Source organism: Theropithecus gelada, chromosome 16, assembly GCF_003255815.1.
Source record: "Theropithecus gelada isolate Dixy chromosome 16, Tgel_1.0, whole genome shotgun sequence".
In the NCBI taxonomy this organism is placed as follows: Eukaryota; Metazoa; Chordata; class Mammalia; order Primates; family Cercopithecidae; genus Theropithecus; species Theropithecus gelada.
Window position 1 is genome coordinate 63,824,022 of NC_037684.1, and position 23,192 is coordinate 63,847,213.

General features: G+C 53.7%; 3 protein-coding genes across 8 annotated transcripts; all 3 read left to right on the top strand.

The window, feature by feature from the left end:
• The first annotated feature begins 246 nt into the window (after nt 1-246).
• LOC112609558 (tumor necrosis factor ligand superfamily member 12) lies at nt 247-12,972 on the top strand. Its single transcript, XM_025362460.1, has 10 exons — nt 247-935; nt 1,097-1,144; nt 1,715-1,790; nt 2,395-2,448; nt 2,539-2,574; nt 8,139-8,263; nt 8,463-10,655; nt 11,412-11,530; nt 11,712-11,850; nt 12,094-12,972. Exons 1-7 carry the CDS (start codon nt 777-779, stop codon nt 8,712-8,714), a joined length of 750 nt encoding a protein of 249 aa, XP_025218245.1. The 5' UTR covers nt 247-776; the 3' UTR covers nt 8,715-10,655; nt 11,412-11,530; nt 11,712-11,850; nt 12,094-12,972.
• On the top strand, nt 9,651-12,972 carry TNFSF13 (TNF superfamily member 13). 6 transcript variants are annotated; one of them, XM_025362455.1, is made up of 7 exons: nt 9,651-10,655; nt 10,986-11,064; nt 11,207-11,254; nt 11,412-11,530; nt 11,712-11,850; nt 12,094-12,187; nt 12,369-12,972. In XM_025362455.1, the coding sequence occupies exons 1-7, from the start codon at nt 10,398-10,400 to the stop codon at nt 12,373-12,375; spliced, it is 744 nt and encodes a 247-aa protein (XP_025218240.1). In that variant the 5' UTR covers nt 9,651-10,397; the 3' UTR covers nt 12,376-12,972. The 6 variants fall into 6 exon arrangements, with proteins under 6 accessions (XP_025218240.1, XP_025218239.1, XP_025218241.1 ...); XM_025362454.1 differs by having other exon boundaries at nt 12,094-12,972; XM_025362459.1 differs by lacking the exon at nt 10,986-11,064 and having other exon boundaries at nt 9,657-9,733; nt 10,426-10,655; nt 11,212-11,254; nt 12,094-12,972.
• Nucleotides 12,973-13,245: 273 nt separating this feature from the next.
• Nucleotides 13,246-23,007, top strand: SENP3 (SUMO specific peptidase 3). The gene is made up of 11 exons (XM_025362965.1): nt 13,246-13,652; nt 14,455-15,180; nt 16,016-16,255; nt 16,347-16,458; nt 16,838-16,985; nt 17,115-17,162; nt 18,295-18,372; nt 21,441-21,578; nt 21,755-21,838; nt 21,957-22,007; nt 22,465-23,007. Exons 2-11 carry the CDS (start codon nt 14,466-14,468, stop codon nt 22,573-22,575), a joined length of 1,725 nt encoding a protein of 574 aa, XP_025218750.1. The 5' UTR covers nt 13,246-13,652; nt 14,455-14,465; the 3' UTR covers nt 22,576-23,007.
• The last annotated feature ends 185 nt before the right edge of the window (nt 23,008-23,192 follow it).

Consider the following 23,192-nt stretch of genomic DNA (forward strand, 5'->3'; position numbering starts at 1 on the left):
AGAGATGGGGTCTTGCTGTTGCCCAGACTGATCTTGAACTCCTGGCCCCCAGCCTTGGCCTTCTGGGATTACAGGGGTGAGCCACCGTGCCGGACCAATTTTGGTCTGTCTTTTGCATGCTGCTGGGTCTCCTCAGATGCTTGGCAATCACTGGTAATGATGGGCTTCAGAACGTGCAACCCCAAACGATGCACCTCGTCATAGTGAGTGTTTTCAGCTGAAGGAATTTGAGAAAACCGCAGAAGCCGAAGGGTCTTTCTTACCGTCTCCTGCCCTTCTTCCCTGAACCAGGTCGTACAACCTGGAACTCCCTGTCCTTTTCCTGAAGCAGCAAATAATAGCCTCCTGTCAGAGGCGCCCTCCCTGCACCTGGAGGAAAGGAGCGTCCTTATCGCTGAAGACACAGGGACACAGAAGAATCTGAACCAACAGGCCTTCCTGAGTTCCCCACCTCCCCGCAGGAGGTGCCCGCACACGCACAGCCCCGTCGCTGCCACGGCCGCACACAACGGACCTCGCCCTGGTGGTGCACGCCCGGGCTGGGCGCTCGGAGGTCGGGTGGGCGCCCATTCCGTCCGCTGCACGCACAGCGCCCAGCCAGAGGCTCGGAGTTTAATCACACACAGCGTCCGGCTTCCTGTCCCCAGCGCCCCCTCCCGCCCCGTTTCCCTTGCCCCTCCCTCTCCCCAGCCCGATCCGCCCGCCGGCTCCCCCTCCCCCGATCCCTCGGGTCCCGGGATGGGGGGGCGGTGAGGCAGGCACAGCCCCCCGCCCCCATGGCCGCCCGTCGGAGCCAGAGGCGGAGGGGGCGCCGGGGGGAGCCGGGCACCGCCCTGCTGGTCCCGCTCGCGCTGGGCCTGGGCCTGGCGCTGGCCTGCCTCGGCCTCCTGCTGGCCGTGGTCAGCCTGGGGAGCCGGGCATCGCTGTCCGCCCAGGTGAGGCCCCGCTGCGCACCCCTTCTTGGGCACATCAGGAGCTGAGACTGCAGAGGGGCCGCTGGGGGCCGGGTGGACTGAAGGCAAGGGGAAGGGAGGATGGGTGGAGGGCGAGATGTCAGGTGGAGAGGCACAGGGTGACGCTGCCTCCTTCCCAGCAGGAGCCTGCCCAGGAGGAACTGGTGGCAGAGGAAGACCAGGACCCATCGGTGAGTGGGCGTGGGCGCGGTCTGCAGGCTGCTGGGCCACGGGAAGTGTGCACAGCTGAGGCTGCAGGTGTGTGCAACTGTGCCAGCCGCACACGAGGTGTGTGCAGGGTGTGTGTCTGTAGGGGTGTGTGTGCGTGGTGACAACTCTGTGTGAGGGGTTTGTGCTGGGGTTGTGCCACCTGAGTCTGAGGTGTTTATTGGCTGGGGGTGACCTGGATGTATGAGATACGTGAGTCTGCGTGGAAGAGGGGTGTGGTTGTGTACAGGGTGCGTGTCCTCTATGCTTGGTGACTGGGTGTGGGCGTGTGTGCAATGTGTCAGTTGAGTGCAGGGTCTGCATTGGTTGTGTGTGGGTGGGAAAGTATAGCTGGTCTAGAGGAAAGGGTGAGACCTGGGGCCTGACTCCCAGCCTCACCTTTGCCCAGGGCCCCAGCTGTAGCTGGCTGAGGGGCTTAATCTGTCCCTAGTCTTCTGTGCCTATTGCTGGCTGGTGGCTCTCCTGACAGGCCCCGTCTGTCTCACTTTATATCTCTGGGAGTCCCTGGTTGAACCCTGCCCTGATTCCCCTAGGAACTGAATCCCCAGGCAGAAGAAAGTCGGGATCCTGTGCCTTTCCTGAACCGACTAGTTCGGCCTCGCAGAAGTGGTGAGTATCCCTCTATCCCAACCTCAGGAAGCTGGCAGAGCAAAAGCCATTATCCACAGGGAGAAACTGAGGCACGGAGGGTGAAAGGAGGCTCAGAGTCATGCAGCTAAGCAGCCAAGACTCAAACCTAGGGATTCTCGCCCTCCTGTGAAGCTTCTTCTGTCACATGGATGTACTCCTTCAGACCCTACCCCAAACAGGAAGGCGGGGTGGCCATGAGTTAGAAGAACTACTGGGATCCTGATGGAGACTAGGCTGGGGAGTCGGAGGCCTGGACCCCAGTAGGCAAAGAGACTTAGGAATGGGATGATGGGGTGGCCGAATGACCACGTGTCCAAGTCGGCATGCAACTGTCCTGACACCCACCTGTTATCTCAGTGTGATTAGTAGCAGCTTCCCGTTTCGCTCTCAGAAGTATCCCAGTGTGGGTGACAAATTACAGTTACTCTATTTGCCGAGGAAGATGAGGCCTGAGATTCTAAGGCCAGGAGTCTGGACAAGAATAAGGATGCCAGGCTCCCTGAGAGGGGAACGGGGCTGGGAGAGTGGCTCTGGGACCCCCAGTAGGGCCCGCTTTGTTCATCTGTCTTTCCTTGATCCTCAGCACCTAAAGGCCGGAAAACACGGGCTCGAAGAGCGATCGCAGCCCATTATGAAGGTGGGTGATGGGTGAACCATACCCGGGAGAAGAGGAGCAGGTGGCAGAGGGGCAGGGCAGGTCTCATCAACCCTTTCCTGTGCTTTACAGTTCATCCACGACCTGGACAGGATGGAGCGCAGGCGGGTGAGACCCCATCCCCCCCACAGCACTGGCCTCCTGGGAAAAGGGCCCCTCAAAACCTTTGACCTCCAACTCCTTTCCCTGCTATCAGTCTCAGAACCACAGAAGCCAGTTCATGAAGGTCTTGGTTCTCTCTGTGACCCAGGCATGCGACCCCACGAACGACCCCTGCCTTTCCCCAGAACTCTGCCCAGCTCCCCCAGCAAATCACTGCCCCTGCTCTCTCCTTCAGCCCTCATTCTTCTCCAAGAAGCACTTTTCATTCTTTTTTTTTTCTCCTCCATATTCCATGTCCTGATGATCTTTTTCTCAAAATGCTGCTAGTGTCTGCTCATCTTTTCCATTTCTACCCCACCCTGTACTTCAGCACCATGACCTCAGAACCTCAAACGCAGCCTCTTGCTCCTTCCCCACTCCACACCCTCTGCACCCCTCCACTCCATCCGACCTGTGCTGCCATGCTGAGCCCCTAAACTTCACTTTTGTTATGGTATTGGCTCTCTACATGGCTTCCGGTCTCTTCGTGGTCTGGTCTCAACCTAATTTCCCTGCACTCTTACGCTGTCCTCATGCTTGCTGGGCTGACACCCCTGCCCCCGGTGTGCCTCTTCTGGACTTTGCACATACCATCCCCTCACCCAGAATGCCCTTCCACTGTGAGAGGCAGGGAGGCATGAGGGGTGCTCAGCCGAGGGGTTCACAGCAGAGATGGTGAGAAGTGGATGGGTTCAGCCTGTGACCTGAAGATATTACTGACTTACGGGTTGGAGATGAAGAATGAAAGAAAGGGAGGAATCACAGATGACGTCTAGATTTTTAATTTTTTTTAAGATAGAGTCTCACTCTGTCACCCAGGCTGGAGTGCAGTGGTGCGATCTCAGCTCACTGCAACCTCCACCTCCCAGGTTCAAGAGATTCTCCTGCCTCAGCCTCCCAAGTAGCTGGGATTACAGGCGTGTGCCACCACACCCAGCTAATTTTTATATTTTTAGTAGAGACAGGGTTTCGCCATGTTTTCCAGGCTGGTCTCAAACTCTTGACCTCCAGTGATCTGCCCACCTCAGCCTCCCAAAGTGCCGGGATTACAGGCGTGAGCCACCGCACCCAGCCAGCTTCTAGATGTTTAACTTGGGTATCTCTGGGAAGAATGATGCCATTTCCTAAAAGGGGTTGACCAAGGAAGAAATAGGTGGGAAGTATGTAAGATAATTATTAATGTTGGGATGTCTAAAATAAACAAGTGGATAAATGACAATAAAGTAAATTCCACAAATGGATGACTGGACATTGTCGACTAGCTCAGGCTAAGTCAGGACGGATAAAGCCAGGAGTCGTGGCCATATGTGTGGCTTTTTTTTTTTTTTTTGAGACAGAGTCTCGCTCTGTCACCCAGGCTAGAGTGTAGTGGTGCAATCTTGGCTCACTGCAACCTCTGCCTCCTGGGTCCAAGTGATTCTCCTGTCTCAGCCTCCCAAGTAGCTGAGATTATAGGCAGGCGCCACCACACCCAGCTCATTTTTGTATTTTTTAGTAGAGACAGAGTTTCACCATGTTGGCTAGGCTGGTCTTGAACTCCTGATCTCAGGTGATCTGCCAGCTTCAGCCTCCCAAAGTGCTGGGATTACAGGCGTGAGCCCCTGTGCCCAGCCTATCGATGGCATTTAAAGCCACAGGATTGGATGAGACGCCAGGAGAAGGAAGGGCCCCACGAATGAAGCCCTGAGGCTCTTGGGCATCTCAAAGTGGAGCTAAGGGGAAAACCAGAGAGACTGAGAAGAAGCCGGACAGAGAGGAAGAAACCCAGGCAGGGTGGCATCCTGGATTGAGAGAAACCACTGTTTCAAGGAGGATGTGGCTGTCTGTGTTGAATGCAGCTGAGATCACATGAGATGAAAACAGAGAAATGATGGCTGGGTTTGGTAATGTGAAAGTCCTGCTGACCTTAAGGAGGGTGGTTTCAGTGGCATAGTTAGAACAGGAAGGCAGTGTGCATTGGGTTGAGAAGAAAATGAGAAATAAGGAACTGGAGGCTGGGACAACCTTTTTTTTTTTTTTGAGTCGGAGTTTCACTCTTGTTGCCCAGGCTGGAGTGCAATGGCGCAATCTCGGCTCACCACAGCCTCCGCCTCCCGGGTTCAAGCAATTCTCCTGCCTTAGCCTCCTGAGTAGCTGAGATTACAGGCATGCGCCACCACACCTGGCTAATTTTGTATTTTTAGTCGAGATAGGGTTTCTCCATGTTGGTCAGGCTGGTCTCGAACTCCTGACCTCCGGTGATTCGCCCTCCTCGGCCTCCCAAAGTGCTGGGATTACAAGCATGAGCCACTGCACCTGGCCTAGGACAAGCCTTTTTAGATGTTTCTCTGTAACAAGGAGCAGAGAAATAGGCCAGCAGGTGGAGGGTTGTGTGGATCAAGGAAAAGTTTAGTTCTGTGAATAATACTATTTTTATCTGAACTAACACATACTGAGGGCTTTCTTGAGATAGGCACTGTGTCTGGCACTTGTGTTTGGTCTTATCTAATCCTCACAACAACCCTAAAAGGAAGATACTCTAATTACCTCCATTTTACAGATGGAGGTTACACAACTTGTCTGAGGCCATGAGATACTAAGTGGTGGAGCCAAGATTTGAACCCAGCTAGAATGTGCCTGTGTACTGGACATGGTCTGCATGAAAGGCGAGGTGGCTGGTGCAGGGGTGAGGGGTCCATGCAGGGGCCACATCCAAAAAGGGGAGAGGGAAGTTTCCAGAAAGAAGAGAGGACACATCTCCCACCATTACCAGAGGGTCAAAGGAGCACAAGAGAACAGGTGGGTTTGTAGATTTGCTGGGGGGAGATGAGGGAGCCTTTGCTCGATGACTTCTAGGTTCTCTGGACAACTAGGGAGACGGAGACAGGAGATTTGAGGAGAAATGGTACAAAATCTCATCTTGCTGATTATGAAAGCAAGCTTCGTGGGGGAATGTAAGATTGCCAGGCAGGACAGAATGTCCAGGTGAGGTCTGTGGCTGGAGACAAATGATACCAGGCAAGCCCTCCGTGGTTCTGGCACACCATGCCCTTTGGCTACAAGCAGCCTTTGCTCAGGCTGGCTCCATAGCTAGGAATGTCCTCTCTTCTCTGCCCTCCCTACTCTTCATGCCCAGGTCAGCCTTCCTCCCCTCTGTATAGACCACTTATTTTGGCAGTTATCCAGACATTCATTCATTCATTGACTCAACATGCATTGAAGACCTACTGTTTGCTAGGGGCCAGGCTAGGTGCCCACAGCAACTAATACCCAGACCCCCCGCACTTTTTTTTTTTTTTTGAGACAGAGTCTCGCTCTGTCGCCCAGGCTAGATTGCAGTGGCGCAATCTTGGCTTACTGCAAGCTCTGCCTCCTGGGTTCACGCCATTCTCCTGCCTTAGCCTCCCGAGTAGCTGGGACTACAGGCACCTGCCACCACACCTGACTAATTTTTTTTTATGTTTTAGGAGAGATGGGGTTTCACCATGTTAGCCAGGATGGTCTCAATCTCCTGACCTCGTGATCCACTCGCCTCAGCCTCCCAAAGTGCTAGGATTACAGGTGTGAGCCACTGCACCTGGCCTCAGACCAATTTTTAAGGAGTCACTGTCTAGGAGAGGAAACAAGCATATAAATTTGTAATTACAGGTTGGGTGCAGTGGCTCACACCTATAATCCCAGCACTTTGGGATGCCGAGGCAGGTGGATCACTTGAGGTCAGGAGTTCGAGACCAGCCTGGCCAACATGATGTCTCTACAAACATACAAAAAAGAAAAAAATTAGCCAGGTTTGGTGGCACGTGCCTGTAATCCCAGCTACTTGGGAGGCTGAGGCATGAGAATCACTTAAACCCAGGAAGCGGAGGCTGCAGTGAGCCGAGATTGCACCACTGCACTCCAGCCTGGGCGACAGAGTGAGACTCCATCTCAAAAAAAAAAAAAAAAAAAAATTACAGTGGAATGTGACAAAAACAATAATGAAAGTGGCCAAAGATACTGGGCAACACATGGGAAGACAGACACGGCTGTGGAGTCAGGGATTCCCTCCCTACATTGCAAGGTGCCACTGGGCTTTGAAGCAGGAACATAAGACAAGACAGGCAAGGGGTCAAGGATGGTTGGTGGAAGCAGAAGCAGCCCCTGGAGCAAAAGCCCCGGGTTTGACCAGAGCATGATGAGGCTGGGGGACTCTTAAGTTCAGCATGGCAGAAGCAGAAAGTGCTGGAGGAGCGAGATGGGGATAAGGCTGGAGACAGAAGCCAGGCCACACGGTGGCATGTGGGAACTATTCTGAGGTGAGCCATCGGAAGGAGGAAGGTGAGGTGGGCTTACATCTGCATCTTAGAGACTCATTCTGTGGCTTTGTGTAGGGAATAAACTGGAGGAAGCCAGACTGGAAACAGGGAATGCTGTGAAAAGCAGACGGAGGCACCAGATGGGGGAGACAGGGGAGAGAGCTATTTAAGAGGCAGGATTGATAGGAACTGTTGATCGATGAATGATATGGGTAAAGGAGAGGGAGCTCCGCTTGAGTATCCCCCTGGTGGCAGAACCAAATGTGGAAAACAGACAGTAAAGCAAGTGTGGGATGAGGGGAGTCAGCTCAGCGTTGGTCAAGATGAGTTTGAGGGGCTGTTGCTGTTCAGATGGCGCAGTTGGCAGGGTAAGGAAGGGAAGGAAACTTCAGTGCTGGAGACTCTGCAGAGCACAGGCTGTGGGAACCCATTGGTGGAAATAAAAATGCCCAGTGAGCATCACTTTTTTTTTTTTTGGAGACACAGTCTAGCTCTGTTGCCCAGGCTGGAGTGCAGTGGCGCGATCTTGGCTCACTGCAACTTCCCCCTCCTGGGTTCAAGCAATTCTCCTGCCTCAGCCTCCCAAGTAGCTAGGATTACAGGTGCCTGCCACCATGCTTGGCTAGTTTTTGTATTTTTAGTAGAGACGGGGTTTCACCATGTTGGCCAGGCTGGTCTTAAACTCCCGACCTCCGGTGATCCGCCTGCCTCGGCCTCTCAAAATGCTGGGATTACAGGCGTGAGCCACTGTGCCTGGCTGAGCATGATGTTTTCAAGGTGCATCTGTGCCATAGCGTGTATCAGTACTTCACTCTTTTTATGGCCAAATAATATTCCATTATATGGATAGACATTTTGTTGATGGACATTTGGGTGTCATTTTATTATTTTTAGTTGTACTAATTCAAATAATGTTTGTTTACATCCTCAACATAAAAGAAGCAAATAATATAGATATCCATGAAGTCAAACGTTTAAATCCCCTCATACTTCTCCTTCAGTTCTATTCTTCTCCCCAGAAGTGACTGCAGGTGACAATCTGCCCCGAATGTCTCTGGCCATATACATTAGATTTTTTCACATAACTTCCTAGTCAACTGTGGGCACCATAGGGGATGGATTCTCCCTTGCCCGGGGTGATCTATGTGTCTTCTGGGTAAAGTGGGCACTGAACGTTCATATGCTCAGTGGATCCCTGGGGAGTGTGGGGGAGTCCTGTAGAGAGACATTTCCTTATCTCTGAGCATCTGTGTTCAGGTGTGGACGGGACAGTGAGTGGCTGGGAGGAAGCCAGAATCAACAGCTCCAGCCCTCTGCGCTACAACCGCCAGATCGGGGAGTTCATAGTCACCCGGGCTGGGCTCTACTACCTGTACTGTCAGGTAAGCCCCACCTGGCTGCTGCATTGGTAACGCAGTAAGGGAGTGGCGAAGGGTTTGCCAGGAGAGTGGGGGACCAGCTACAAGGCCGGGAGGGTGAGTCGGGGTTTGGGTGGGATGGGATGCCTGCGTCACTGAGGAAATTGGAAATTGAGGCGAGGGCAGGCAGAGGCCTGGACTTGGCCTATTGTCCCCACCCCAGGTGCACTTTGACGAGGGGAAGGCTGTCTACCTGAAGCTGGACTTGCTGGTGGATGGCGTGCTGGCCCTGCGCTGCCTGGAGGAATTCTCAGCCACTGCAGCGAGTTCCCTCGGGCCCCAGCTTCGCCTCTGCCAGGTGTCTGGGCTGTTGGCTCTGCGGCCAGGGTCCTCCCTGCGAATCCGCACCCTCCCCTGGGCCCATCTCAAGGCTGCCCCCTTCCTCACCTACTTCGGACTCTTCCAGGTTCACTGAGGGGCCCTGGTCTCCCCACAGTCGTCCCAGGCTGCCGGCTCCCCTTGGCAGCTATCTGGGCACCCCAGTCCCCTGTGCCCCACCCTCAGCTGCTCTTTGCTCCAGACCTGCCCCTCCCTCTAGAGGCTGCCTGGGCCTGTTCACATGTTTTCCATCCCACATAAATACAGTATTCCCACTCTTATCTTACAACGCCCCCCACCGCCCACTCTCCACCTCACTAGCTCCCCAATCCCTGACCCTTTGAGGCCCCCAGTGATCTCGACTCCTCCTGGCCACAGACCCCCAGGGCATTGTGTTCACTGTACTCTGTGGGCAAGGATGGGTCCAGAAGACCCCACTTCAGGCACTAAGAGGGGCTGGACCTGGCGGCAGGAAGCCAAAGAGACTGGGCCTAGGCCAGGAGTTCCCAAATGTGAGGGGCGAGAAACAAGACAAGCTCCTCCCTTGAGAATTCCCTGTGGATTTTTAAAACAGATATTATTTTTATTATTATTGTGACAAAGTGTTGATAAATGGATATTAAATAGAATAAGTCATAGTCTCTCTCTTTATTGGGGCTCAGGGGACACTCCCAGGGTAGATGGGGGCCGTGGGAAATGGGGCGTTACGGAGCGGCACAGCTGGAATTCCAGGATGATGTTCAGGCTTGGGAGCGGGGACCTCCATGCTTCCAAGCCCCGGGTGGGAGCAGAGGCAGAAAGGCACACCGCCCAGGAAAAAATCAATCGTCCGCCCAAGGTACAGCAGAAGCGGCCTCCTAGGAGGCGGACTTCCTCCTCCGGGGGAATCCCTCCCTGGCTGGGAGGAGCAGGGGCCCTTCCTCTTGGTGGCCTCGGGACATTCAGCAGGTGCTGGCATAGGCCCTTGCTGGGAGGTGGGGTGGGCAGGAGCCAGCCTGGAGGAGGGGCTCAGAGTCAGCAAGCACACGGGAACCCGGAACCCTGTGTGCCGGGGAGGAATCCTGCAGTGGCCGGGGGCTTGGGGCTGCTGCTTTGTCTCTTCGTCCAGAGCCTTATGTAAGAGCTTTTCTCGGGAAACAGGAAGTCCTGCTTGCCAAGTTCAGCACAGGGAGTAGTGCAGGCCTTATTCCAACACACCCGGCCCAGCCTTAACCCCAGAACTCAGCCAGTTTCTTGCTTCCGTGCCCCTGGTTCTCCTCCCCACCGAGCCCACCCCTCCTTTTCCACCTTCAGTCACCCCTAGTAAACTGCCCCAGTGATCTCTGCTGTGCCTGAGCCAGAGGGTCTTTCACCCTCGCCCTGACCCTGGACACTGCCCAGCTTGGCCCCCCATCCTGCTCCTGGCACCATGCCCTCTCGCCAGCCAACCTTCCCTCCCCCAACCCTGGGGCCGCCCTAGGGTTCCTGCGCACTGGCTGTTCCTCCTGGGTGTCACTGGCAGCCCCGTCCTTCCTAGAGGGACTGGAACCTAATTCTCCTGAGGCTGAGGGAGGGTGGAGGGTCTCAAGGCAACACTGGCCCCACGACGGAGTGCCAGGAGCACTAACAGTACCCTTAGCTTGCTTTCCTCCTCCCTCCTTTTTATTCTCAAGTTCCTTTTTATTTCTCCTTGCGTAACAACCTTCTTCCCTTCTGCACCACTGCCCGTACCCCTACCCGCCCCGCCACCTCCTTGCTACCCCACTCTTGAAGCCACAGCTGTTGGCAGGGTCCCCAGCTCATGCCAGCCTCATCTCTTTTCTCGCTAGCCCCCAAAGGGCCTCCAGGCAACATGGGGGTTCCGGTCAGAGAGCCGGCACTCTCAGTTGCCCTCTGGTTGAGTTGGGGTGCAGCTCTGGGGGCTGTGGCTTGTGCCATGGCTCTGCTGACCCAACAGACAGAGCTGCAGAGCCTCAGGAGAGAGGTGAGCCGGCTGCAGAGGACAGGAGGGCCCTCCCAGAAGGCAGAAGGGTATCCCTGGCAGAGTCTCCCGGAGCAGGTGAGTGAGGGGAGGAGGGTGTCTGCGAGAGAAGGATGGTTAGCATGGGGGGGTCTCTGGGCCTCCTGGTCTGCAAAGTTTCAAGGGGGTGCAAGAGAGGGTCTCCGGTTTGGAAGTCAGGGGCGCGGCCATTCCAGGAAAGGAAACTGTTAAAGGTTAATGCTTCTCATACCTAACAAATCCTGGAGGGCAGCCAGCACCAACACTCAGGTTGCTGGGAAAAGGTGCATGAGAGATTTGAGGCATTTCGGGGGCAGGGGAGGGCTGGGAAGGAAGGCTGGCTGGGACTCTTGCATCTTAATCTAACCCTGATCCTCTTTCCATGAGCAGAGCTCCGATGCCCCGGAAGCCTGGGAGAATGGGGAGAGATCCCGGAAAAGGAGAGCAGTGCTCACCCAAAAACAGAAGAGTGAGGCTTCCAGGGTGCAGCAGGGGTGGGAGGTGTGCAGCAGCATGGGGATTGTAAGCCTGAGTCAGGGTGAGGGTGGAGGCTGCCAACAGCACAACGGGGAAAAGTGGACATGGCTGAGATTCCCTCCTTCTCTCCTCAGAGCAGCACGCCGTCCTGCACCTGGTTCCCATTAATGCCACCTCCAAGGGTTAGCACTATTTTAAATATGGCTTTGGGGAGGGGCAATAACCAGCAACTCTCGGGCTGGCACTTGGGCTCAAGGGGTTCTTATAGGTGAAAGGGGAAGAACCAAAAAGGATCTGAGAGTGCCAAGAAATCCTGACCGACACACTTCTCACCTCCAGATGACTCCGATGTGACCGAGGTGATGTGGCAACCAGCTCTTCGGCGTGGGAGAGGCCTACAGGCCCAAGGATATGGTGTCCGAATCCGGGATGCTGGAGTTTATCTGCTGTATAGCCAGGTAACCCCGCCACACTCTGAGCTTCACAAGGGGCCTCTTTGGCCCGATACTGAGGGTTCCTGACCCCTCTATTCATACCAAACCTAGCAGACCCTTCATTCTTCCCTCATTATCGCTCCTGAGGCCTCCCAGAACTGAGCAAGGCCACCCTGTTTTCTTCAACATCTCCCTTTCCTGCCAGGTCCTGTTTCAAGACGTGACTTTCACCATGGGTCAGGTGGTGTCTCGAGAAGGCCAAGGAAAGCAAGAGACTCTATTTCGATGTATAAGAAGTATGCCCTCCCACCCAGACCGGGCCTACAACAGCTGCTATAGCGCAGGTGAGAGCCGTGTGGGCAGCCGAAAGCAGGACATCTCTGACAGGGGGTGCAGTGCAGGGAGCTACCAATTGGAGGGAGGCTGGAAACCTAAACAGAGGCGGGCCTCTTCATTCTGAGGAGTGAAGTGCAGAATGCCTGGGTCCTTACAGGAGGTAGAGGAACGGTGGAGCTGGAAAGGCAGGGGGAAGCAGGGCATCTGGATGGCTGTGCTTCACTGCGAATCTACCTTCTCTCTTTTCTCAGGTGTCTTCCATTTACACCAAGGGGATATTCTAAGTGTCATAATTCCCCGGGCAAGGGCGAAACTTAACCTCTCTCCACATGGAACCTTCCTGGGGTTTGTGAAACTGTGATTGTGTTATAAAAAGTGGCTCCCAGCTTGGAAGACCAGGGTGGGTACATACTGGAGACAGCCAAGAGCTGAGTATAGAAAGGAGAGGGAATGTGCAGGAACAGAGGCGTCTTCCTGGGTTTGGCTCCCGGTTCCTCACTTTTCCCTTTTCATTCCCACCCCCTAGACTTTGATTTTACGGATATCTTGCTTCTGTCCCCCATGGAGCTCCGAATTCTTGCCTGTGTGTAGATGAGGGGCGGGGGACGGGCGCCAGGCATTGTCCAGACCTGGTCGGGGACCACTGGAAGCATCCGGAACAGCACCACCATCTAGCGGCCGCTCGAGGGAAGCACCTGCCGGTTGGCCGAAGTCCACGAAGCCGCCCTCTGCTAGGGAAAACCCCTGGTTCTCCATGCCACACCTCTCTCCAGGTGCCCTCTGCCTCTTCACCCCCACAAGAAGCCCTATCCTACGTCATTCTCTCCAAATATCGGACCCCAGTTTCCATCACTATCTCCAAAGATGTATCTATTATGCGCCCGTCTACAGGGGGTGCCCGACGAGGACGGTGCCTTCGCAGTCAAATTACTCTTCGGGTCCCAAGGTTTGGCTTTCATGCGCTCCATTGCCCCGGCGTGGCAGGCCATTCCAAGCCCTTCCGGGCTGGAAGTGCTGTCGGGGGAGCCTCGGATGTATCGTACGCCCTGGTGTTGGTGTTGCCTCACTCCTCTGAGCTCTTCTTTCTGATCAAGCCCTGCTTAAAGTTAAATAAAAGAGAATGAATGATACCCCGGCTCCATTTCCCCCACTGCCTCGCCTCAGCCCGGTCCTCGTACGGGGATCTCCCGCCCTCCTGGCTCTCCTGTGGCGCGCCCCGCGCCGGACCAAGGTACTAGGGGCGCCGCTAGGGTCAGGCCGGCGAGAGCGGAGAAGACAGAGCGCGGCGCAAAAGGGAAAGTGGCTGGGACCCCACGCGCGGCCGGGAGGCAGATGTGCGCAGGCGCAGTCCTGTGTACCGCTGTGGGCGGGCCGGTCCCGTGGCGCCGGCGTCCTCGGGTAGGCGGGACTGGGCGCTTGGTGGCCGCGCCGGCGCTCTTCGCCGGGTGTGACGTACTAATCGTGCGCCGCCACTGCCGGTGGGCCCGGGGCTCGCGGGAGGGGAAGGAGGAGGAGGGGGGGAGGAGTGGCGGCGGCGGTGGCGCTGGTGGTGGCGGTGGTGCTGGTGGTGGCGGTGGCGGTGGCGGAGGTGGAGGTCGAAGCTGAAGCTGAAGCAGAGCCAGAGGCGGCGCGGCGGGGTGTTCGGCGGCGCGGCACGCGGCCCAGAAGCGTTGGAATCCTGAATTGAGACGGCTGCGCCTGAAGACAGCAGGAGTGGCGGGGCCGCCGCCGTCGCCGGAGAGATGAGCCGGGAAGCTTGAGGCCGGAGACGCCCGCCCTCGGGCCCGTCTGCCCGGCTTCCCCGCTCGCGGTGAGGACGCCCCCTCCCCTCCCCCCCTCCAGCCCTGCCTTGGCCTCTCCCATTCCTGGGCCTCGCTTCCACCCAACCGGGGCCCAGAGGCCCGCAAAAGGGCTTCTTAAGGCCCGTGTGCGCCCAGCCATCCAAGCCCGTGGCACCGGACTGGTGCCGGGTTGCATTCTGGTCCCCGAGGATGAAGTAGGAGGGGGCTGGCCCGGCCTGGCTCGTGCGCTCCGTTCTGTCCCAGCGCCTTGATTCAGTTCCCTTTAAGTTTCCTTCAAAGTGCTTCCCCGTTCATCAGCCTCTGCCCCTGAACCATAGCCTTGGCATCCGCACCTGAGATGACCGCAGCCTTCCCACGCCCCCTGTTCATCCAGGGTGTTAGAGAACTCCCACTCCAGCCCACAGTTTCCACGTGCAAGTTGCATTCTCCTCAGGTACCACGGTTATCATGTCCCTGAGGAAAGAAATTGCCCTTATTGGGCCCTCAAAGGACAGCCCTGGTGGTATTAAAATAAAGACGTAGAACCAGGTATTGCTATTGGGTTTGGCCTGGGGATCTTAGAAATAAGATTTCTGAGGCCTGGTGCTTAGCCATTTTCCCTTGTCTCTGAACTGGGGAGAGATGATGGCACAGACCCTAAAGGGCCCCTTGTTGATTGCGTTAACTGGGAAGATCTTAAGTTTGGAGTTTTGCGTTTTTCTGCTTTTCTTTATTTGCATCTGAATCCAGAGGAGGCATGGCCAGGAAGAGAGGCAGGATCTGCGCTGGCGTGATGCTTAGATTTTGATATTCTTGATCTTTGTTTTTCAGGGTACTGGAAGATGAAAGAGACTATACAAGGGACCCGGTCCTGGGGGCCTGAGCCTCCTGGACCCGGCATACCCCCAGCTTACTCAAGTCCCAGGCGGGAGCGTCTTCGTTGGCCCCCACCTCCCAAACCCCGACTCAAGTCAGGTGGAGGGTTTGGGCCAGATCCTGGGTCAGGGACCACAGTGCCAGCCAGACGCCTCCCTGTCCCCCGACCCTCTTTTGATGCCTCAGCAAGTGAAGAGGAGGAGGAAGAGGAGGAGGAGGAGGATGAAGATGAAGAGGAGGAAGTGGCAGCTTGGAGGCTGCCCCCCAGATGGAGTCAGCTGGGAACCTCCCAGCGGCCCCGCCCTTCCCGCCCCACTCATCGAAAAACCTGCTCACAGCGCCGCCGTCGAGCCATGAGAGCCTTCCGGATGCTGCTCTACTCAAAAAGCACCTCGCTGACATTCCACTGGAAGCTTTGGGGGCGCCACCGGGGCCGGCGGCGGGGCCTCACACACCCCAAGAACCATCTTTCACCCCAGGAAGGGGGTGCGACGCCACAGGTGCCATCCCCCTGTTGTCGTTTTGACTCTCCCCGGGGGCCACCTCCACCCCGGCTGGGTCTGCTAGGTGCTCTCATGGCTGAGGATGGGGTGAGAGGGTCTCCACCAGTGCCCTCTGGGCCCCCTATGGAGGAAGATGGACTCAGGTGGACTCCAAAGTCTCCTCTGGACCCTGACTCGGGTAAGGTGGGAAAGGGGTGTGGGGTGGGGATGGGGGGAAAGGGGTTAGGAAGGGATAAGAGCCTGGAGCACCAGGAGCCTGTTGCCATGGTGAGAGTTGGGTTTAGGGAAAGTAGGATGGCAGAGTGACAGCTCCACAAGAGCTGCAGAATATCTCCATTAAGCCCCACTTTGAGCAGAAAGTAAGCTTGGGAGTGAGCCTGGCTGTTTCCCAGTCAGAACTAGGAAACAGATTCCCTAAGTAGGTATCCTGTGGTCTTGAGCGCAGATGCGAAAGGGGAGCTGTGGTTTAGAAAAATCCTGTCCACGGGAAATCCCTCGTCGGCCTCTCAGTATAAGAACCCCTGTGTGTACATCTCCAGAGAGTACCACTCCCACAGTGCTGGGATGGGCTCTCTCCCGGTAGTGGAGTACATCATCTTACAGTTGTGAAATAATATTTCCCTTTCGGAGAACTCCAGCCAAACAATTTCAGGCTCTCTACGTCTTTATTACATATTCAACTATTCATTGAGCCATTACAATATGCTGGGTACTGTGCTAGGTGTTTGGCATATAGTGGTGACAAATATCCCTGAAGTTTTCATGTCTAATTGCTAATCCTTTTTTTTCTTCTGTCTATGAGTAGGAACTCTCTCCGTCCCTGTAGAATCTCTTGGACATGTTTATCTCATGCTTATGGGGTCCCCGTTTCTTGGAGTGGGATTGACATTGATGGATTCTGCTTCAGTGTATCCTCGCGGTCTTCTTTGCGTGCATGAGTTAACCGTGTGCATCCCATTGTCCTTTCCCCTAGGCCAATCTCTCATGCCCATTCCATTTCCCCTGCCTTATAGGCCTCCTTTCGTGTACTCTGCCCAACGGTTTTGGGGGACCATCTGGGCCAGAAGGGGAGCGCAACTTGGCACCCCCTGATGCCAGCATCCTCATCAGCAATGTGTGCAGCATCGGGGACCATGTGGCCCAGGAGCTTTTTCAGGGCTCAGATTTGGGCATGGCAGAAGAGGCAGAGAGGCCTGGGGAGAAAGCCGGCCAGCACAGCCCCCTGCGAGAGGAGCATGTGACCTGCGTACAGAGTAAGGAGCCCTTGAGCAACTAGCCTCTGCCTCCACCCACTCCTAAAGTAAAGTCTGGAGGCCTTACCCCTCCTCTCTCCCTTTCCACCAGGCATCTTGGACGAATTCCTTCAAACATATGGCAGCCTCATACCCCTCAGCACTGATGAGGTAGTGGAGAAATTGGAGGACATTTTCCAGCAGGAGTTTTCCACACCTTCCAGGTGAGGCTTGAAAGCCCTCCTTCAAAGGAGGGCTGGGGCCTCAGGGACGTAGGGACGTAGAGAGAATACTGCTGCCTTTTCTCCCATAGGGCTGTACTTGGGGGAGGAGGAAGCTAGAGCTGAAGGGGAGGACTCTGCAGGCAAGGTGCCGAGTCCTTGGAAGCTGATGGGAGAGTCTTTACCTGGGACCCTGACATGTTCTACTTCAGTAGTCATGTTCTTCTTTCTGGGGAGTGGGCCTTTCGCGGGTCCTCGGAAGGACCCATCATGAGCCGAATAAAAGGGGGTCAGTTAGAATTTGTATTCTAGGGAGTAGTAGGTATTTCTGTGTGCCCCAGCTGCATCAACTTTTGTGTGACTCCACCCTTGACCTACTCAGGAAGGGCCTGGTGTTGCAGCTGATCCAGTCATACCAGCGGATGCCAGGCAATGCCATGGTGAGGGGCTTCCGTGTGGCCTATAAGCGGCATGTGCTGACCATGGATGACTTGGGGACCTTGTATGGACAGAACTGGCTCAATGACCAGGTGAGAAAGGGTAGAGAAACAGGCCTGAGAGGGGATTCAGGGAGCAGGGTGTCTGGGGCCCTCTGCATGGGGGAGCCCTGTACCCATGCCGCACCCTCCATGGCAAGCTGCCTCCCATCTTCTCCCCAGGTGATGAACATGTATGGAGACCTGGTCATGGACACAGTCCCTGAAAAGGTAGGCCCAACCAGATAGGTCAGTACCCAGAAGAACTTCTGCAGTTTTAAGCAGCTTTTTAAGCTCCTTTCATCCTTTTCATTTTACATAGAGAGGGTCTCTGTTTCAGGGAGAGAGGTGGTAGTGGTAGTGTATTAATTTCAAATCTGTAATCTTGGCCCTGGATGTATCAGTTGTTTTCTTTTCTGCCGGTATTTAGTGTTTTTCCCTATGGCCAGCCCCAAGAATCGGGATGGGATCCTATTGTAAAACAAGGTTAAAAAAACAAAAAAGGCTGCCAGGCATGGTGGCTCGTGCCTGTAATCCCAGCACTTTCGGAGGCTAAGGCGGGCAGATCACCTGAGGTTGGGAGTTCAAGACCAGACTGACCAACATGGAGAAAGCCTGTAGCTGGGCATGGTGGCGCATGCCTGTAATCCCAGTTACTCAGGAGGCTGAGGGAGGAGAATTGCTTGAACCTGGGAGGCGGAGGTTGTGGTGAATCGAGCTCACGCCATTGCACTCCTGCCTGGGCAACAAGAGCAGAATTCTGTCTCAAAAAAAAAACAAAAAACAAAAAAAACAAAACAAGTTTGGGTGTGGTGACTCATCCCCGTAATCCCAGCACTTTGGGAGGCCAAGGCAGAGGGATCACCTGAGGTCAGGAGTTCGAGACCAGCCTGGCCAACATGGTGAAACCTTGTCTCTACTAAAAATACGAAAAAGTTAGCTGGGTGTAGTGGTGGGTGCCTGTAGTCCCAGCTACTCGGGAGGGTGAGGCGGGAGAATGGCTTGAACCCGGGAGGCGGAGGTTGCAGTGAGTCGAAATCATGCCACTGCACTCCAGCCTGGGCGACAGAGCAAGGCCCTGCCTCAAAAAAAAAAAAAAAAAAAAAAAGGCCTGGTTTGTTGACTCATGCCTATAATCTCAATGCTCTGGGAGGCCGATGCAGGCAGGCAGACAGATTGCTTGAGGCCAGGAGTTTGAGACCAACCTGGGCAACACAGTGAGACCCTGTCTCTACCAAAAAAAAGAAAAAAAACCCAAAAACCCAGAATTTGTTTTTACTGTCAGTGGACTGAGGAGGGGAGACTTAGTGGGAGAGTCTGAAGTCTTTTAATTCCATTGAGCTTTTTTGTGTCATTGGCACAGGTGCATTTCTTCAATAGTTTCTTCTATGATAAACTCCGTACCAAGGGTTATGATGGGGTGAAAAGGTGGACCAAAAACGTGAGTTTTGAATTGACATCTACTTGTGTAATGCCTTTGCCTCTAAAGAATGAGAGTCTTGTTTTCTATGAGCCCTTTCCCTGACTGTGTTCATTCAGTCTGTCAAAGATTAAACGTCTCCTGCGTGTGTAGGCACTAAAGATACAGTATTAAATAAGGAAAACTTGCCCTTGTGGAGTGAGAATACAGTTAAATTGCAGCTAGCGATAAGTGCTGTGGGCAGATCAAAACAGAATAATGTGAGGCCGGGTGCAGTGGCTCACGCCTGTAATCCCGGCACTTTGGAAGGCCAACTTGGGTGGATCATCTGAGGTCAGGAGTTCGAGACTAGTCTGGCCGACATTGAGAAACCCTGTCTCTATTAAAAATACAAAAATTAGCCCTGTGTGGTGGCAGATGGCCTGTTAATAAGCCCAGCTATTCCGGGAGGCTGAGGCAGGAGAATTGCATGAACCTGGGAGGCAGAGGTTGCAGTGAGCCGAGACCCCCCACCATTGCACTCCAGCCTGGGGCAACAAGAGCAAAACTGTCTCAAAAAAAAAAAAACAAAAACAAAAACCCAGAGTACTGGGATAGTGTGGAAAGTGGGTACTTTAGATTGGGTGGTCTAGGAAGGCCTCTCATAGCTGAGACTTGAATGATGAGCAGCCAGCCATTTTCAAATCTGGGAGAGGAGTGTTTAGGCAAAGGGACCAGCAAGTACACAAGACCCATAGTGAAAAGAACAGAGGGCTTGTGGGGGTGACCTGTGTAGTTGGCACAGAGTGAGCAAAGGGAGACCGATACAAAATTCGGTCAGAGAGTAGATCATGTAGGACATACGACATATACGGTAGGCTGAGGAGGGGATTGTATTGTGCGCATACTGAGAAGCCATTGAGTTTTCTGTTCTAAACTCCTGTTTCAATGATAGATTGAAAGGGGGGCAAGAACGGAAGCAGGAACAGAGCACAGTAGTCCAGGTGAGAAACTTGAACTGGAGTGCTAAAGGAAGAGAGAGAGAGTAGTTTTACGTAGGATACATTTTACAAGTAAAACCAGTAGGACTGACAGGCTCTGTGATACTGAGAGATACATATTTGGTCTCCTGACCAGGCTCCTGGCATTCCACTTGTAAAATCCTTGGAATCTCCAGTGATGTGTGTTTTGTATGCTGATGAGTTGATTCATGGCTAGCCCCTCTAGGTGGCTTCATGATTAGAGGGTTGGAACTTTCAGCCTCACCCCCACCAGCTTCCAGGGAGGGGAAAGGGGCCGAAGGTTAAAGCAGTCACTGAGGATCAGTGATTTAATCAGTCATGCCTAGTAGTGAAGCCTCTAAAAACCTGAAAGCGGCCGGGCGCGGTGGCTCAGGCCTGTAATCCCAGCACTTTGGGAGGCCGACGCGGGCAGATTGCAAGGTCAAGATATTGAGACCAGCCTGGCCAACATGGTGAAACCCTGACTCTACTAAAAATATGAAAATTAGCTGGGCGTGGTGGTGGGTGCCTGTAGTCCCCAGGAGGCTGAGGCAGGAGAATCGCTTGAACCCCCGAGGCAGAGGTTGCAGTGAGCGGAGATAGTGCTGCTGCACTCCAGCCTGGGTGACAGAGTGAGACTTTCTCAAAAAAGAACGAAAAAAAAAAAACCCGAGAGGAGGAGTTTGGAGACATTCTAGATAACTGAAGGCATGGAGGTTCCCGCAGGATGGCCTCCAGGCCTCTTCCCAGTACCTTGCCCTGTGCATCTTTTCATCTGTACTCTGTACTACCCTTTGTAATAAACTGGTAAATGTGTTTCCATGAGTTCTGTCAGCTGCTCTAGCAAATTAATCAAATTCAGGGAGGGGGTCATGGGAACGCTGATCTAACCAGTTGGTGAGAAGCACAGATAAAAAAAACCTGGGGCTTAGGACTGACATCAGAATTGGGGGCAGCCTTGTGAGACTGAGCCCTAAACCTGTGACACATTATCTCCAGGTAGATAGCGTTGGAATTGAATTGGGGGATACCCAGCTGTGTCCACTGCAAAATTGCTTGCTTGGTCATTGGTGGAGAGAAAGCGCCACACACTTCTTGGTGACCACAGGTTACAGAAGTATTTTGTGTTGTGAGAGTATAGTAGGAAAGATTTGGTTTTTCCTCCACAGGTTGGATGTGGGAAACGAAGAAAAAGATAGAAGTGGAGGATGATGCCTAGGTTTTTGGCCTATGTAACGGGAAAAGTGGAAGAGGAACAGGTTGCGGGAGGAAAGTCAAGAGTTCTGTGGTTTCCCTGCCCTCCCATTCAAAGGCCAGGAAATTTCTACAGCTAGGCAGGATGATTGGCTCTAGCATTCCTTAATTTCAGTCCTCAAATTCAAGAGCTTACACCCTCAGGGATCTTCTTCCACTTCTCCCAGTAGAGGGAAGGGTGGTGACACACAGTGCAAAACGTGTTGGCCTTCTTCATACTGAGTTTGAGTCCCACTTCTGTCATTTCTTTCTTTTATGACCTTGTGCAAGTCACTACTTTCCAAGCTGCAATTTCCTCATCTCTTAGGTTGAATGTGAGAACTTCCTGGTAGGATTGTTATGAGCATTAACTGAGTGTTTACTTTGTGCTGTATGTTGTTCTAAGTGTATAATGGATATTCACTAGTTTAATCCTCATAACAAATGGATGAGGTGGAGGTACTACTATTTTCACTCTCTGGCAGATAAGGAAACTGAGGTATAGAAGGTTATTAAGTAGGTTGCCCAGTCATAAGCCAGTAAATGGAGGAGCTGGATTTGAATTCTGGCAAGCTGCAGAATCCTGGGCCTGGGTTCTTAGCTGCTAAGTACTTCTCCCTTTAAAGTGTGAAAAGTCCCTGCCCATTATGGATTCTCAAGTGTTCGTTCTGCTGTCACCTCCATTGTCCGACCTTCCTCCCTTACCCCGAAGAGCCGAAACATGCAGATCCTGAGCTTGCCCACGATCTCTAGGGCCTGGGTCTTCTGTTCTTTCGCTTGGCTCCCTTGCCTGTGTCTCTGTTCCTCTCTAGAACCTTCATGGCAAAAGGCAAGACTTATGTGTGTTGTACCTGACCTGTGGCACTGTCTCTTTAGGTGGACATCTTCAATAAGGAGCTACTGCTAATCCCCATCCACCTGGAGGTGCATTGGTCCCTCATCTCTGTCGATGTGAGGCGACGCACCATCACCTATTTTGACTCGCAGCGTACCCTAAACCGCCGCTGCCCTAAGGTTTGAGGGGGTAGGAGAGAGATGGGCAAAACGTGGGGAGGTGCAGTGGCAAGGCAAGGGTGGGCTTTGGGCCTTTGAGGGGCGACCTGGGCATGATGTCTGCCACCACTACCCACCATACTGTGTTCATTTGGGAGATTCAGGGCATCACTTTCTCTCTTTCCCCACCCACGTAGCATATTGCCAAGTATCTGCAGGCAGAGGCGGTAAAGAAAGACCGACTGGATTTCCACCAGGGCTGGAAAGGTTACTTCAAAATGGTGAGTTTCCTGAGGAAGGGGTATAGGGTGTTGGTGGGGATAGTGGTAGAAGGCAGAAATTGAAGCCCTACCCCTGGGAGTCTCCATGTGAAGGGCCTGCTTTTTTTCTCTTCTCTAGAATGTGGCCAGGCAGAATAATGACAGTGACTGTGGTGCTTTTGTGTTGCAGGTAAGCAGATGATGGGGCCACCTCCTCTAGCTCTGAAGTCAGTTGGGTTAAAGGGTTGGGAGGCTGTTCTGTATCCCCTCATTTGGCTCATAGTCAGTTGTGGAGCAGGAAGTAATCTGTTTTAGAACACCAAGACCCTGGCTTCACTGGGCCTCTTCTGGGCTTCTTCATCCCACATTGGGACTGGGTGTCTGGTCTTGGGCCTCTGGCCTTGATAGAGCTCCCTGCTAACCTCCAACTCAGTGTATTTTCTCCATCTAAAACATTCTATCGTGTACCAAGTAGGAACATTAGCTTTAGAGTCAGGCTGTTTTTGAACCCCAGGCTATGGGACCCTGACTCCCTTTGTATGTGAAGTGGGCATGTTCTCTGAAAGATGGAGACACATCTAACATGAAATGTGTAGCACAGGTCCTGACACAGGGGGTTTCTCATGGCCTGCTTTGTTAACACCCAGTATTGCAAGCATCTGGCCCTGTCTCAGCCATTCAGCTTCACCCAGCAGGACATGCCCAAACTTCGTCGGCAGATCTACAAGGAGCTGTGTCACTGCAAACTCACTGTGTGAGCCTCGTACCCCAGACCCCAAGCCCATTAATGGGAAGGGGGACATAGGAGTCCCTTCCCAGGAAACTCCAGTCCCTTTCCCCTCTCGCCTCTTCCCACTCAGTTCCCTTTGGTTTTTCATATTTAAATGTTTCGATTTCTGTATTTTTTTTTTTCTTTGAGAGAATACTGGTTGATTTTTGATGGGCAGGGGGTGGCTACAGAAAAGCCCCTTTCTTCCTCTGTTTGCAGGGGAGTGTGGCCCTGTGGCCTGGGTGGAGCAGTCATCCTCCCCTTTCCCCGTGCAGGGAGCAGGAAATCAGTGCTGGGGGTGGTGGGTGGGCAATAGCATCACTGCCTGCCAGATCTTCAAACTTTTTTATATATATATATATATATATATATATAAATGCCACGGTCCTGCTCTGGTCAATAAAGGATCCTTTGTTGATACTTAAGTGGTGGTCTTCCTTAAAGGGCCTCAAATTAGTGGATGCTTAGCTCAGACCTTCCAGCCAGGCTCTTGAGACTAAAGGGGTCAGCTTTCCATCCCTGGCTCAGACACTGCCAACACCATGTCTTCACCCAAACAAATCCCCCAGATAGGAGCAGAGGGCAGGAAGGAGGGAAAGTAGGTAT